Source organism: Elephas maximus, chromosome 15, assembly GCF_024166365.1.
Source record: "Elephas maximus indicus isolate mEleMax1 chromosome 15, mEleMax1 primary haplotype, whole genome shotgun sequence".
NCBI classification, from domain to species: Eukaryota; Metazoa; Chordata; class Mammalia; order Proboscidea; family Elephantidae; genus Elephas; species Elephas maximus.
Window position 1 is genome coordinate 6087424 of NC_064833.1, and position 13779 is coordinate 6101202.

A 13779-nucleotide genomic window follows, 5' to 3' on the forward strand; every position below is an offset into this window, starting at 1 on the left:
CAGGCACCATCCAAGGTACGGCCGGTATTGTCCTGGCCATTATGGCATTGATAGTCTAACAGGAAGACAGATGATGAGAGATGCAAATGAGAACAATTACTGGGTAAGTGTGATGATTCATATGCACGTAATGGAACCAGGAAGAGATGGACCGAATTTGGCTGGAGGCCAGGAGAAGCTTTATAGAGAAATTGCCACCTGGGTTGAGGGTAAAATAAACAATTATCGCTATCAGGATATGACCAATAATAGATTTTTTTTACTGTTTGTCGGATTTCAACTACTGTACTAGGCATTTTGCATAGATTATATGAGTCAATGGACAAAATAACTTTATGAATTAGGTAAAGATGCTGTTCTACTTTTACAAATGAGGAGACTGAGCACACAGAGACTAAGCGGTTTGCCCACAGTTTGTAAGTTTCAAAGACAGGATGGTAACCTTGGGAGTCTAACTCCAGAGTCCATGCTCTTAACCACTACCTTGTCAGGTAGCCAAGTGGGAAAGACATTCCAGGCAAACAGACAAAGGCATAGAGGTAAAGCCAGATGACATGGTTCAAGCAGGGAATTAGTGAAACCTGTGACAGCCGGTACCCGACAGGACTGCCTTGTTTTTCCAGGTCTTGCAAGTTTTCTGCCTTTGACAGGGTACAGTCTTACTACTTTTCTCTTTCTCATTTTAGTGGAAAATATTTGAGTTTTCTTTCTCTGATAGGTTTCTGCCTTATACAGGTTCTGGCTCTCACAGGCTTTACTATATAAAAAGGGTGTTATTTCCAGAGGCTAGGTGTGGCTGGGGATGATGCTGGAGAAGCAGGTGGAGGCCAAGCCAGTGGCCATGCACACCAGGTTAAGAAGCTTTAACTATGGGAGGATCTTTTGAAACATTGCACAGATCCTTGGAGCTGGATAGAATCTTAGAAGTTCCACCATCTAGTCTCCTACTCAATGCGGGAGCCACAAAAATGTCTGTAGAACCCAAACCAGAAGAGTCTTTGGTTTCTGGGGGGCTGCTTTTCTGCCTCCTTGTTTCCCCCACTAGCCTCTCCCCTGAGGCCTCATAATCAGCCTTCGCTGTTGGGCAGATACTTCTCTTGCTGATCTTCGTTACTCCCACATACCAGCCCAAATCATTTCCTGTTCAACATGGAACACACAGCATGGCTTGTGATTAATTAGTATATTCTCCAGTTTCTATCAGGCCAAAGAAAAATTTAAAAAAGAACTGAAGATTGAAGGATTTCTGTACAGTGACTTATCTGTACTAGCTTCTGATGTACCATATTTCCCACCAGAGGAAGAGGAAGAAAATTTGGAAGACGGGATTCATCTGGTTGTCTGTGTCCATGGCCTGGATGGTGAGTTCTAGGACATGTTTCTTCCTCAGGATTCTGTACAGCATACAATTTTTAATATTGGTGAATTCATTTAGATCACATATCTGTTAAACAAACATTCAGTTAGCTGGAATGGCAGCGATTACGCTGGATCTGGAGACATGGTGTGGCATTGTGCACAAAGCAAATGTCTAGCACACACAAAAAAAAGTTGAGTAAATGGAATACATAACTGAGTGAATGAATGAGTTGAAATAGTGAATCAAATAAATAAATAGGTATAATGAATGAAGGAAGGGATGGAATGAATGATTGATGGCTGAATAAGCGAAGAATTGGAATGAATAATTAGTGGCTGAATGAATGAATGAAATAAAAGAAGGGTTGCATGAGTGGGTGAATGAATGTGTGAAAGTATAAATGGAATGGAATTGGAATGAAAACATGCATGGAACTCATGACTCATTGGAAGTGTTTGAATTAATTGAATAATATTTTTTTTTATGAGTAAAGAATGGAGTGGAATGTATGAGTGGACTTGTGGGGAACTCAGGTTAGTTGCCCAAACTACTTTGCTTCCTGTTTTTATTTACCTCTCATTTATGGGGCATATTTTATATACCAGATAATCTACCAAGTTCTGGGAATGCATATATCAGATATGGTTTCTGATCTTGAAAAGTTCTCAATTTAGTGTAATCAATAGAGAGAGTTTGCTACAAAAAAAAAAATCTAATACGTAGTGAAGAGGCCGTGGGGAAGAGAGGCTGGACAAGGGAAGTGACTCTCTCCCCCTCCAAAAAAAAAAAAAAATGACCTAGTCTCTAGATGTCAAGTTTCTGTAGAATTTTCCTGCGTCAGTCCAAATGCTTTGCCTGAATGTCTTCAATTTCCAGCTTAGCCTGGACCAAAAGGAAAGTATTTTGCCTCCAACGCCCTCATGGAGTTGTCTCTCCTTGACTGTCTGAGCATAGTGATGAGGTGAATTGGGGGCACTGGGAGTTTTAACTCTGTTCCTCAAGCTCAAGTTTAAATCACAACTGATCTGAAAATTGGGATGTAGAATGTGTCTTCTCAAAGGAATTTTGACATCCATTTTGTATAAACTCTAATGTAGTAATCAAAGATTAAAGAGATGAAAGGACTTGTCCAAGGCCTCACAAGTGAGAAGTGGCAAAACTTGTGGTCACTTTCTTCTTATGATCATTAAATAGGGTGTGGTGGTGTGCGAGGCTTCCATGATGCACTCTTCTTGATGTCCTTAATTCTTCTGTCTACTGGGGTCAATGCATGTAATTGTGTGCATCAATAGTCTGCATTTGATATGAGGACACTTAGTCAACGAGTCTATTTGGGGATGTGTTGAACAATGCAGTTGTAGATAATACTTTCTAGATGATGAGAAGGAGGTTAATGAGGAGGAGGAGGAGGAGAGTCAGGACTTACGTATGACTTACTCTGGGCCAAGCACCATTGTAGATACTTAGCGTATATCGATACATACGTTATTTAAAAGAAAATAGGTTTATTTAAAAGAGAAACTTTAAAGCACTGCCATAAGTAAAATAACCAGAATCACTTATGCAAAAAAAAAAAAAAATGGTAATAATAAAAATAAACACAATGAAAAGAAAATAATTTTACTGAAGTTTGGGTAGTCCTGTTGTCAGAAGGCTCCAAGCTTGGGACTTGCTCTCCCTCTTAAAAAGGAATAAACTAGTGAAGACACGTTAGTTTTTAGCTGGACCTTCCAATCAGAAGGATTTCAATAAAGAAAAAGAATAACGTTCTCAGTCATCAGCTCAATGCATCTTCATGAGCATTCATGCACAAGCACCATCTCACAAGCGACCAGTATGCAACTCTCACCTGTTGGTGTTAGGTGCCATTGAGTCAATTCAGACTTACAGCAACCCTGTGTACAACAGAATGAAACACTGCCCTGCCCTGCACCATCTTCACAATTGTTGCTATGTTTGAGCCCATCGTCGCAGCGACTGTGTTAGTCCGTCTTATTAAGAGTCTTCCTCATTTTTGATGACCCTCTACTTTCCCAAGCATGATGTCCTTCCTCAGGGACTGGTCCCTCCTGATAACATGTCCAGAGTATGTGAGATGAAGTCTTGCCATCCTTGCTTCTAAGGAGCATTCTGGTTGTACTTCTTCCAAGACAGATTTGTTCATTTTTTGTTTGTTTGTCAGTCCATGGTATATTCAGTATTCTTCACCAACACCAGCTCTCACCTAGATGATATTAAGTCAAAATGGAACAAGACTCTCAGCCCCTTTGTTAAAAGAAGAAATCTGGTCAGGCCATAGCCTTTTACTTCATTCTCATTGTGCGCACGTGAGAAGAGGGATGTTCCAAGGTAGAGCAGCTTTTACCCATATTTTTACTATTTCAGAAAACTGAGCTGTCAATTAAAAGTTCTCACCTGGGCCACAAGTCATCACGGAAACAACTGATGCCAAACACAAGTTTCTTTTGAAGGTTACTTTTCTAGTTCAAGGAGCACGTGTCTGAACTCCACAGATTTTACGGGATCCATCTGATTTGTGTTATTTCAGAAATTCATTCTGATGTTCTTTGTGCCTCTGTGATTAGCAGCAGCCTCACATTCTTAATTTAGCTTTCACTCCTCTGCCTCTTGGAGTTTGTTCATGACTCCTGTTTTCAAAGACAACTTTTACTCCATTGTAGACAAGAAGGTCCTGATTGACCTGTTTTGGGGACATGCTGATTATCTTTAAGTGGCAGGACTGGGTAGGTAGTCTTCGTATTAAGTGAGAGACTTGAGAGAAGATTTGTAGCTTCCAGATTATTCCACATCAGCCATTAGGCGCCACCAGTTGCAAAATGTTTTAAACCAAAAAATAAATCCAAACCCATTATGGTCTGGCCAATTCTGATTCATAGCAGCCCTATAGGACAGAGTAGAACTGCCCCATAGGGTTTCCAAGGAGCAGCTGGTGGATTCAAACTGCCAACCTTTTGGTTAGTAGCCATAGCTCTTTACCACTGCGCCACCAAGGCTCCGCAGAATGTTTTGGGCAGACAATTAACTGAGGAAGAAAGGGGAGGTGATGGGCCTCCAACTGTTCCTGTGAGTGGATGTTCACAAGCCCCGTGTGACAGGCCAGGGAGGAATTCTACTGGGGTAGGACCACTGGGAAGAACTAGACTCTACGTATATATTGGGGGCAGGAAGGAAGGTGTGGGCTTGTTTTAGTTGCTGCTATTATCTGCTTAACAAAAATGGGAATGCGACAAGAAGGAGAAAGAGCCCTTGTGTGTCCGCTTTTCTATGACTAACTCTGCCTGGGGTGGGGTAATCTGTTGTTTTTAGGGAACAGCGCAGATCTCCGACTGGTAAAGACTTTCATAGAACTGGGGCTTCCTGGAGGAAAATTGGACTTCCTAATGTCTGAGAAGAATCAGGTATGACAACAAAAACATCAGAGCTGAAGGATCCCCTGAGGCATCGCTCACCTGAGCCTGCTCAAGCCACAATGATGGTTTAGGGACGCACACAGATTGGGGGGTGGGTGAGGCACCTTTCCACAAAGCACTGCCCATGTACTTGGATGGTCTGGAGAGAAAAGACTTCTTGCTTTATTTCAGGAGAGTGGGGAAGAATAAAAAGTGGGATCCCGAAAAAAGAAAAAAAGGTGGTAGTGGGGGGGAGGGACTGAATGATAATGGACCCAACCACAGTCTTTTGACAATTCTGAAATGAGATAACTCTGCTTTCTTTGCTCCAATGTGAGTTCACTGGGCCTGAAATTTGCAGAAAAAAACAACGGTTTCTGTTTCTAGCTCAGTTCCTAGACTGCCCCAGAGTGGGAGAAGATGGCTCAAGAGCCCCTTTCCATTGCTTTAGCATTGCTTGAGGGTCAGACCTGAGCTGCTCAGGAGGGGTGGCCCTTGCCTTTTCAGGTGAAGAAATTTGTAAAAAAAAATAAGAAGTGGGATCATGTGAGCCAGGTGTTAGAGTGGGTAGCAGCTTGGAGCATAGATGATTTGGGTCTCCACGGGGCTCTACTTGGGGAAGGGGGCCGTCACTGACATCTCTGTAACCCCTGGAGTTTGGCTATGACCTCTTTAGAGTCAGGGGTGATGTGTGGGCCTTGGCTGTTTCAAGGGAGGTGGGGTGTGGTTCTACTGAAGTGTCAGAGTAGATGAGAACTCAGAGAACCCATGACAACAAGGTGGAACTTGGATGTCTTCAGCACACCCCCAGGTTTATTACAGCCCAGTCTGTGGCTCTCTTTCCTGATGCTGAATCCCACCCTATAGCCCTAACAGCAGGCTTGAGCATACCCCAGGATGTTCCATGATGTCGAATGAAGAAGACGGGCTTGTACACTGAGTAGGGTCTTTGCTGTGAGCCACCACCTCACCTTTACTCTGTTGTCTTCCTCAGATGGACACATTTGCAGACTTTGACACCATGACAGACCGGCTGCTGGACGAGATCATCCAGCACATTCAGTTGTACAACCTCTCCATATCCCGAATTAGGTAAAAGGGAACCACAGGTTGTTAATGCAGTGGGAAGAGGGGGGACATTTGTGAGTGCTTGCTGTATGCAAATTCGATCCGATGCCTTCCGTGTAGCCCTGGGATAAGTTAACCTGTGGCTTTAAGCAAATAGATTACCTTCAGAGCAGAAGGGAGTACTAGAGACAGTGGACACACCCAGATATGTCTTAGGATGGGTACAGGAGAATCAACTTTTTGTGGCTCAGTAGAAAAAGTATTGGACTTAAAAGCCGGAGTTTCTAGGTTTGAATTCTTCTTGTTCTTCCAAACACGTTTGGATCCTGATTCCCCCACGTGGCAACTGTGTAAAACCTTTGCAAGCTTCCTACATCTCTGAGCCTCTGTTTCTCCGTCTGTGAAATGGGATATCACTGAGACATATGTTCGAGATCTGAGTAGATTGCCTGTTCAACAAGAGGTTTTCAACGGCTGCTGCTTTTGTCTTTCCTGTGTAACAAATAACTGGGTTTAGATATTTGGATAGTGAGGATGGTAGCGGATAGCTTTCACTTTGGAGGCATCTGCCATGTGCCATGTGCTGTTCTCAGCCCTCAGCATACAGGATCCCGTTTAGTCCTCAGAGATATAAATAAATAAATAACTTCTTCATTTCACAAGTGAGGCATCTGAGGCCTGGAAAGATTAGGTAGAAATAAAAGGACATGGAGAAGACAATGCGATTTCATGAACGAACATTTGTTTCCTTTCTTTGCCCAGTTTATGCTTGCCACAAGAAGTGGGGAGACATGCCTCTCACAGAATAGGGGATTAGTGAATAATTATTTAATTTAAGTGTAATGAGATGTTGGGTCCACTTGCCTGTGAGCAGCAGTACACCTGGAGCAGAGCATGTGGGGGGTAGGTGAGGGGGAGGTACAGGGTAGGGCTGAGGACAGGCTGCTTGATACAGATTTGATGAATGAATAAATCAATGAATGAGAGAATAAATGAATAAGCCCAAGAGGCTGTCGGCAGACAGGTCACGAGGGTCTTCCTAAACTAGGCTACAGAGCTGAGATTTTATCCTGTGAACGAGCTTAGATGTACCTTTTAGAAAGGACCCCCACCCCCACCCTGAGGGGGCACCCGAGATCAGAAGGGAGGCTGCTGCAGTGACACAAAGCCAGGTCACATGCCCCTGCTTCTCTGATGGCCACACTGGGAGCAAAAGCTTCCATTCATGAAGACCCTGCCTGAGGCTTGGCAAGGCCCAGCTTTGGAAACCTGATGAGGGGGAATTAGAAACCCCTAGGTCCCTAGGTGACACAAATGATTTGCGTTTGACCACTAGTGGAAAAGTTGGCAGTTTTTTCAAACCCACTCAGTGGTGCTTTGGAAGAAAGGCCTGGCAATCTACTTCTGTAAGATTATAGCCATGGAAAACCATGGCTATAAAACACACATGGGGTCACCATCAGTCAGAGTCAACTCACCAGCAACAGGTTTGGGCTTTTTGGTGAATTCTCTTCGCTAGTTTCACTAAGTCCTATGGGCAGTGGAGGGCTGCTGACCTCTCGGTGACACCAGCATAGGACCCTCCAGCAGCCAGCCTGCTGCTGTCCAGCTCACGTGTGCATTTCTGTCTCTAAACAGCTTCATTGGCCATTCTCTTGGGAACATCATCATCCGGTCGGTCCTCACTCGGCCCCGGTTTCGGTATTACCTCAACAAACTGCACACATTCCTGTCACTTTCTGGGCCTCACCTGGGGACCCTGTACAACAACAGTACCCTGGTTAGCACAGGTAAGACTGTCCCCAGCCTCGTCATCCTCAAAATGAATTCAGGCCAGAGGGGAGATGAAACTAGAGGTAGAGAGCTTTTTGACGGAATCTCGGGACCCTGGAGCCTCTCCAAGGGATGGAGGCCTAGGCTTAGAAGATGGCCCATTCATTATAGGGTGCTGTTGTTGTGTGCTCTCCAGTCAGTTTTGACTCATAGCAACCCTATAGGACAGACAGTAGAACTGTCCTGTAGGGTTCCCAAGAGGCGGCTGGTAGATTCAAACTGCTAGCCTTTTGGTTAGCAGTCTGAGCCGTTAACCACTGTGCTACCAGGGACCCTCTTTATGGGCTGCTAGGTGTTTTCCAAGAGCTCTTCTACCTTCAGCTACCTGTGGGCAAAAAGGTGATGTCTCTGGGGTTCTGCCCAGAAAGGACTGAAGAGGCAAAATAGTGCAGGAGGATGCTGGGCTTTGGAGTTTGGTTAGCCTGGGGCAAGTTCTCACTCGTACACCTAGGGAAGAGCCTGCCACGAAGTTCACTCTCTGTCATCTCAAGTTTCCTTATGTGTAAAGGGGAGGTAGTGTGTGTGTGTCTGTATATCTATAGAAGAAATATAACCAGAGTGCTCCTTAGAAGCAAGGGTGGCGAGACTTCAACTAGCTTACTTTGGACATGTCATCAGGAAAGACTAGTCGCCAGAGAAGGACATCATGTTTGGTCAAGTAGAGGGTGAGCAAAAATGAGGGAAACCTAAATGAGATGGATTGACACAATAGCTGCAACAATGGGTTCAAACATACCAGTGATCAAGAAGGTGGTGTAGGACCAGGCAACACTTCCTTCTGTTGCACATAAAGTCCCTGCCATGAATTGGAGCCAACTCAAGGGCAACTAATTAACAACAAAAATACCCACCTGCCTAACCATCTACCTACCTACCTATCTGTGCCTGTCTGTCTGTCCGTCTATCTATCTATGTCTATCTATCTAAAATAGGATCGTTGAGAATTAAGCAAGAGAAGGGGAAATTAACTAGTATGCATGTAAACCCAGATATGGCTGATTGCTGAGATATAATGACACAGTCCTCAGTTTTGAGCCTCTTATATTTTATTTACGTTTTAAGGGACAGACATTGTGAAGGATAAGGAAGCAAGGCTCAATATACTCTGGAAGGTGAGGCCCATGAGCAGTATCTCCAAGATACCCAATAGTGGGAAGAGTTTTCTGTGCAGAAGGAACAGTACATGTAATGACACAGAAGCATGGTATAATCAGTGAACTGCAGGCGGGTCTCTGTGACTGCAATACAGGATGCTCTGGGGGGCTGGGGATGGTGAGGAAGCTCTTACCAGGAGCCAGGTGATGCCGGCTTCTCTCAGGATGTGACTCCTTAGTGTCGCTTAACCATAGCTGAATGCATGGGTTCTGAAAGGAAATGTTAACTCAGTTTTTCAGCATCCTAAATGGATGTATAAGGAGCACTCTTGTATACCTTTTTGTTTTTAGGATTATATACTTACGCTAAGGAGTTCCAGAGGCACAAAGGTTAAATGTGCAACTGCTAAGCGAAAAATCGGCAGTTCAAACTCATCCTGCAGCTCTGTGGGAGAAAGGCCTGGCAATCTGCTCCTGTAAAGATTACAGCCTAGAAAACCCTGTGTGCAGTTCTACTCTGTCACATGGGATTACTATGAGTTGGAATCTGCTCAAAGGCTCCTAACAGCAACAGCAACAGCAACAACAATACCCTTAGTCTAGATTTCTGAAAGAATACTGAATGAATTGGAGGGTCTGGATGGCTTCATGACACCTGTTGCCGTATCATTTTCCAGGTGATTTTTCATGCCTGCCACCCATACATGTGAATGTAAATTCCCCTCTTACTTCCCCAGCATTTGCTAAAAATGCTTACTGCTGTCTTTAAGTTAACTAAACTCACAGCATAACAACAATCTCCTCCTAAGGACTCTGCTCCAATTTTTCCCCCTAGGCTTGTGGCTTATGCAGAAATTGAAGAAATCCGGGTCCCTTTTGCAACTGACCTTCAGGGATCATGCTGATTTACGCAAATGTTTCCTCTACCAGCTAAGCCAAAAAACAGGTGGGTGGCATGCTTTGCAGTGGCCCAGTTGTGTTCGTGAGTTTAAGCTGGAAACCTCACTCCTGAGACACAAATCGGCCTCACCGCCATGTTGACCTCGCTTTAGAGAAGGATGCAGCCAGGAGACATGGAGTACATGGAATCTTCCTTTCATCAAAGGGTCCAGCAGCCACCCATTGCTTAGCTTCTCTTGACCTGTCTCCATAGGGGCCGAGAGCCAAGGTGGGTGTAGGGGGGCATCTCACCACACAGAAGCTACAGCTGCTACTTCCCACCAGTGTTAGTTCCAAGGTCTGTGAGCCAGTCCACGGGTCTCTCACCCAGCTGTCGTTCCACCAATAGGAGAGCATACCCATCATAGTACAGTGCGGTAGAGACAGGGTCATTCTGAGACAGGATGGGCTGACACTGGCCCAATGCCACATCTTCAGTCTTCACCCTCACTCTGTTATGAGCCGGAAACTTGACCAAGGTCACGGATGAGCTCAGGGCAGCAGTGATCATGGCTGGGTGGTCTCCAGGTCCAGGCAGGGAGCATGCTCAGTCCGTTGGCCAGGCCACAGCCCTCCCTCACTCCGTAAACACTGACCCTGTTGATCTCTCTGTTCCTCCCCGAATGGGAATCTGGCTTAGCCACGGCTGCTGTGTCCCCTGGAGCGGGTTCTTGAGCCACTTTGGGACTCTCCCTATTAAGGTGAACTCAGCACCTTAACACCCCTGACCCCGAAAGGCTTTTAGTCACTTATTTTCCCCTTATCTGCCACCGTTCAGGGTAGCTTGCTATGTATCTTCATGGTTTCCATGGCTGATGTGAACAAAGACTGTCTTCTCCCTAATGCACAAAAGCCCGGTGTAGTGACCTCAGCCTCCGCTGGGTGCCCCCTGCCCTTCACTGTGCACATTAAATCTCAGATTCGAAGGTCATTGTGCAGTGACATGACTTCTGTCCTGGGTGCCCCTCGCTCAGCCTCTCTCTGGAGGAAGTCTACACAGTGGCTGCACCCCAGAGGGCATGGGTGAAACCACCTGAGGACAAAGCTCCATCTGGCTCTTGTTGCAGGGCTGCAGTATTTTAAAAATGTTGTGCTGGTTGCTTCTCCCCAAGACCGCTACGTGCCATTTCACTCAGCCAGGATCGAGATGTGCAAGACTGCCCTTAAAGACAGACACACAGGTGAGCCACACTTCCTTCTGCACAGACCTTCCAATATAAAAAAGCAAGATGAATTTGTAAAAATGAATATGACTTGTGGGCAAAAGGTAGCATAGGACTGTATTTTTGCTGTTGTTTTTAAGAATATACACAGTAAAATATATACCAATTCAACAATTTCTACATGTACAATTCAGTGACATTGATTACATTCTTCAAATTGTGTAGCCATTCTCATCCTCCTTTTTGAGTTGGTCCTCCTCCACTGACATAAATTCATGGCCCCCTGTGGTTCCTATCTAGTTTTTCCAGTTGGTGTTATCAGTATGATTCCAAATAGATGGTTCTTTAAACAGGCACAGTGTTCATGGCAGACATTCATTACTAATTAAGCTAGACTGATGTTTGGTTTAAAGAAGGCTTCAAGGGATATTTTTAGTTTAAGGTTTCAGGTTTAAAGGTTATCTCAGGGCAACGGTTTCAGGGTTAACTCAGCCTCCATGGCTCCAGAAAATCTGGACTCTATGAGAATTTGAAATTCTGTTCCATATTTTCGCCTTTTGATCAGGATCGTTCTATAGAATCTTTGATCAAAATGTTCAGTAATGTTAGCTGGGCACCATCCAGTTCTTCTGGTCTCATGGCAAAGGAGGCAGTTGTTCATGGACGCAATAGGCACACATTCCATTTCCTTTTCAGTCTAGGGCTGCATTTAATCCCAGAGCTGAGAGGTAGGATTATGTCTGTTTTTCTCTATCTCCCCTCTCTCCCCTTGCATCTCTCTGTCTCTGTCTTTCTGTCTCTCTCTCTCTATATATACACATATGTATATAAATATATGTTGGAAACCCTGGTGGCATAGTGGTTAAGACTAAGGCTGCTAACCAAAAGGTCAGCAGTTCAAATCTACCAGGCACTCCTTGGAACTCTATGGGACAGTTCTACTCTGTCCTATAGGGTCGCTATGAGTCGGAATCAACTTGACAGCAACAGAGTTTTTATATAAAATATATACATATACATATGTGTGTGTGTGTATATATATATATATATATATACATATACACATACACACGTATATATGGATCCCTGGTGACATACTAGTTAAGCTCTTGGCTGCTAACCAAAAGGTCAGTGATTTGAACCCACCTAAATTTTTTTTTTTTTTTTTTACCAGCTCTGTTTTTTTTTTTTTTTACCAGTTCTGTTGGGGGAAAGACTTGACAGTGTGCTCCCATAAACATTATAGACTTGGAAACCCTATGGGGCAGTTCTACTGTGTCCTGTAGGCTCGATATGAATCGGAACTGACTGGATGACATACAGCACAACAACATCTAAAAATATGACTGCGCCAGGAGCTTATTCAGCAGGAATCTCATTGCCCCTGCATTGTCCATGCCCCACCCTAGTGCAGGAGAGGTCAGCAAGCCTTTCTATACCTGGTCCCAGAGGGCAGGTGGGACACGTGAGGCAGGGGACTTACAGTACCGCTGACTTAAAGTGAGTCTTGCCATGTGTCACTGTCTCCCTCCACCTGGGGTAGGATGGCAGAGGCACAAAGGCCCAGGAAACCACACTCCCTTCTCTGTTAGGTTTCATCCGTCTCCATCATCTGAAGGAGTCTGATCTAGTATTCAAGACTGAGTCAGAAAAACAAATAGCAGTTCTGCTGAATTGTTTCTCCTTTCACATTTTTGGTATCACATTTGAATTTGGGCTTTTGTGTATAGAAATTAGATGTTCCCCAGGCCTTTGTTTTCAAGTCCAGTGCATTGGGAGGGTTTGATCTAGCATTTCTTGGAATACAAGTAAAGGTATGAGGGAGTGCAGAGGTGGGGAGTGAATCCACATAGCACCTCAACTGTGCCCCACCACACACACACACACACACACACACACACACGCACGTGTGCACACAGTCCACCATTTGTAATCTTACTGCACAAAAAGAACTTGGATTTTATTTCTTATTTGTTTGCCAACATTGGAGGTGTTTGGAAACTGGTATATCAGGTTCTTCCCAGGAACAGGAACCAGTCCCATACCCAATGTTTTTCTCTAGATTCCACTGCTAACTTCTGAAATGTCTTCATGTCCCTCTTCCCTCTTTGCAGGGCCAGTTTATGCAGAAATGATAAACAATCTTCTCCGCCCTCTGGTGGAAGCCAAGGACTGCACTTTAATTCGACACAACGTGTTCCATGCCCTGCCCAACACTGCCAACACCCTGATTGGCCGAGCTGCCCACATCGCTGTGCTGGACTCAGAACTCTTCCTAGAGAAGTTCTTCTTAGTGGCCGGACTCAACTACTTTAAGTAGTGGCTTTGAGGGACGAGGCTTTGGGTAACTCACCGGAACTGTTTAAAATCCATTGAGAGCTTTAACTGGGACATGCTTTTATTGACCTCTGCCATTTCAGGGCAGAGCACACAGCAAAAAGTGTTGCGTGGGGTGGGGTGGGTCTCGCCAGTAGAGGTGCTTTCATTTTGGACATTTGGGAAAGCTGAACAAATAGCATAAAAGACCACAGAACTTGCTCTAATTTGTCTAGCCACCTGATGTCTCATCCAAGGTACTTTCTAGGAAAACTATGAGAAAATAAAGAAACAGAATACTTTGAGTTGGTGAGCTCAACTTTTTAGCCACCACTGGCTCACAGAAATGGCTCCGGTTTAACTAGATGTGTCCAATATTTTACTAGCTCATAGCTTTACTACCATTTTTGATTAAATTAAGTGCACACAGCATTTCAGAACTCAGGTTAACCTCTGTTTGTGCAGAAGTGGAACATATTTGTGTAAATATAATCCTTAATAGATTCATATGTGCCATTTGTCCAGACAATACGATACCCATACTCTCATTCTCTCTGTTTTCTCAACAAGGGAAAAGGAATGCTTTATAAATCCCA

At 44.4% G+C, this 13779-nt stretch overlaps 1 protein-coding gene across 1 annotated transcript in view; it reads left to right on the top strand.

Moving 5' to 3' along the window:
* Positions 1 to 13187, top strand: part of FAM135B (family with sequence similarity 135 member B) — a 289944-nt gene extending 276757 nt beyond the window's left edge. Inside the window, exons 14-20 of the mRNA XM_049853854.1 lie at positions 1195 to 1361; positions 4688 to 4779; positions 5765 to 5862; positions 7477 to 7628; positions 9601 to 9711; positions 10772 to 10885; positions 12982 to 13187. Coding sequence (XP_049709811.1) covers positions 1195 to 1361; positions 4688 to 4779; positions 5765 to 5862; positions 7477 to 7628; positions 9601 to 9711; positions 10772 to 10885; positions 12982 to 13187 — 940 coding nt within the window. The remainder of the gene's footprint in view (positions 1 to 1194; positions 1362 to 4687; positions 4780 to 5764; positions 5863 to 7476; positions 7629 to 9600; positions 9712 to 10771; positions 10886 to 12981) is intronic.
* The last annotated feature ends 592 nt before the right edge of the window (positions 13188 to 13779 follow it).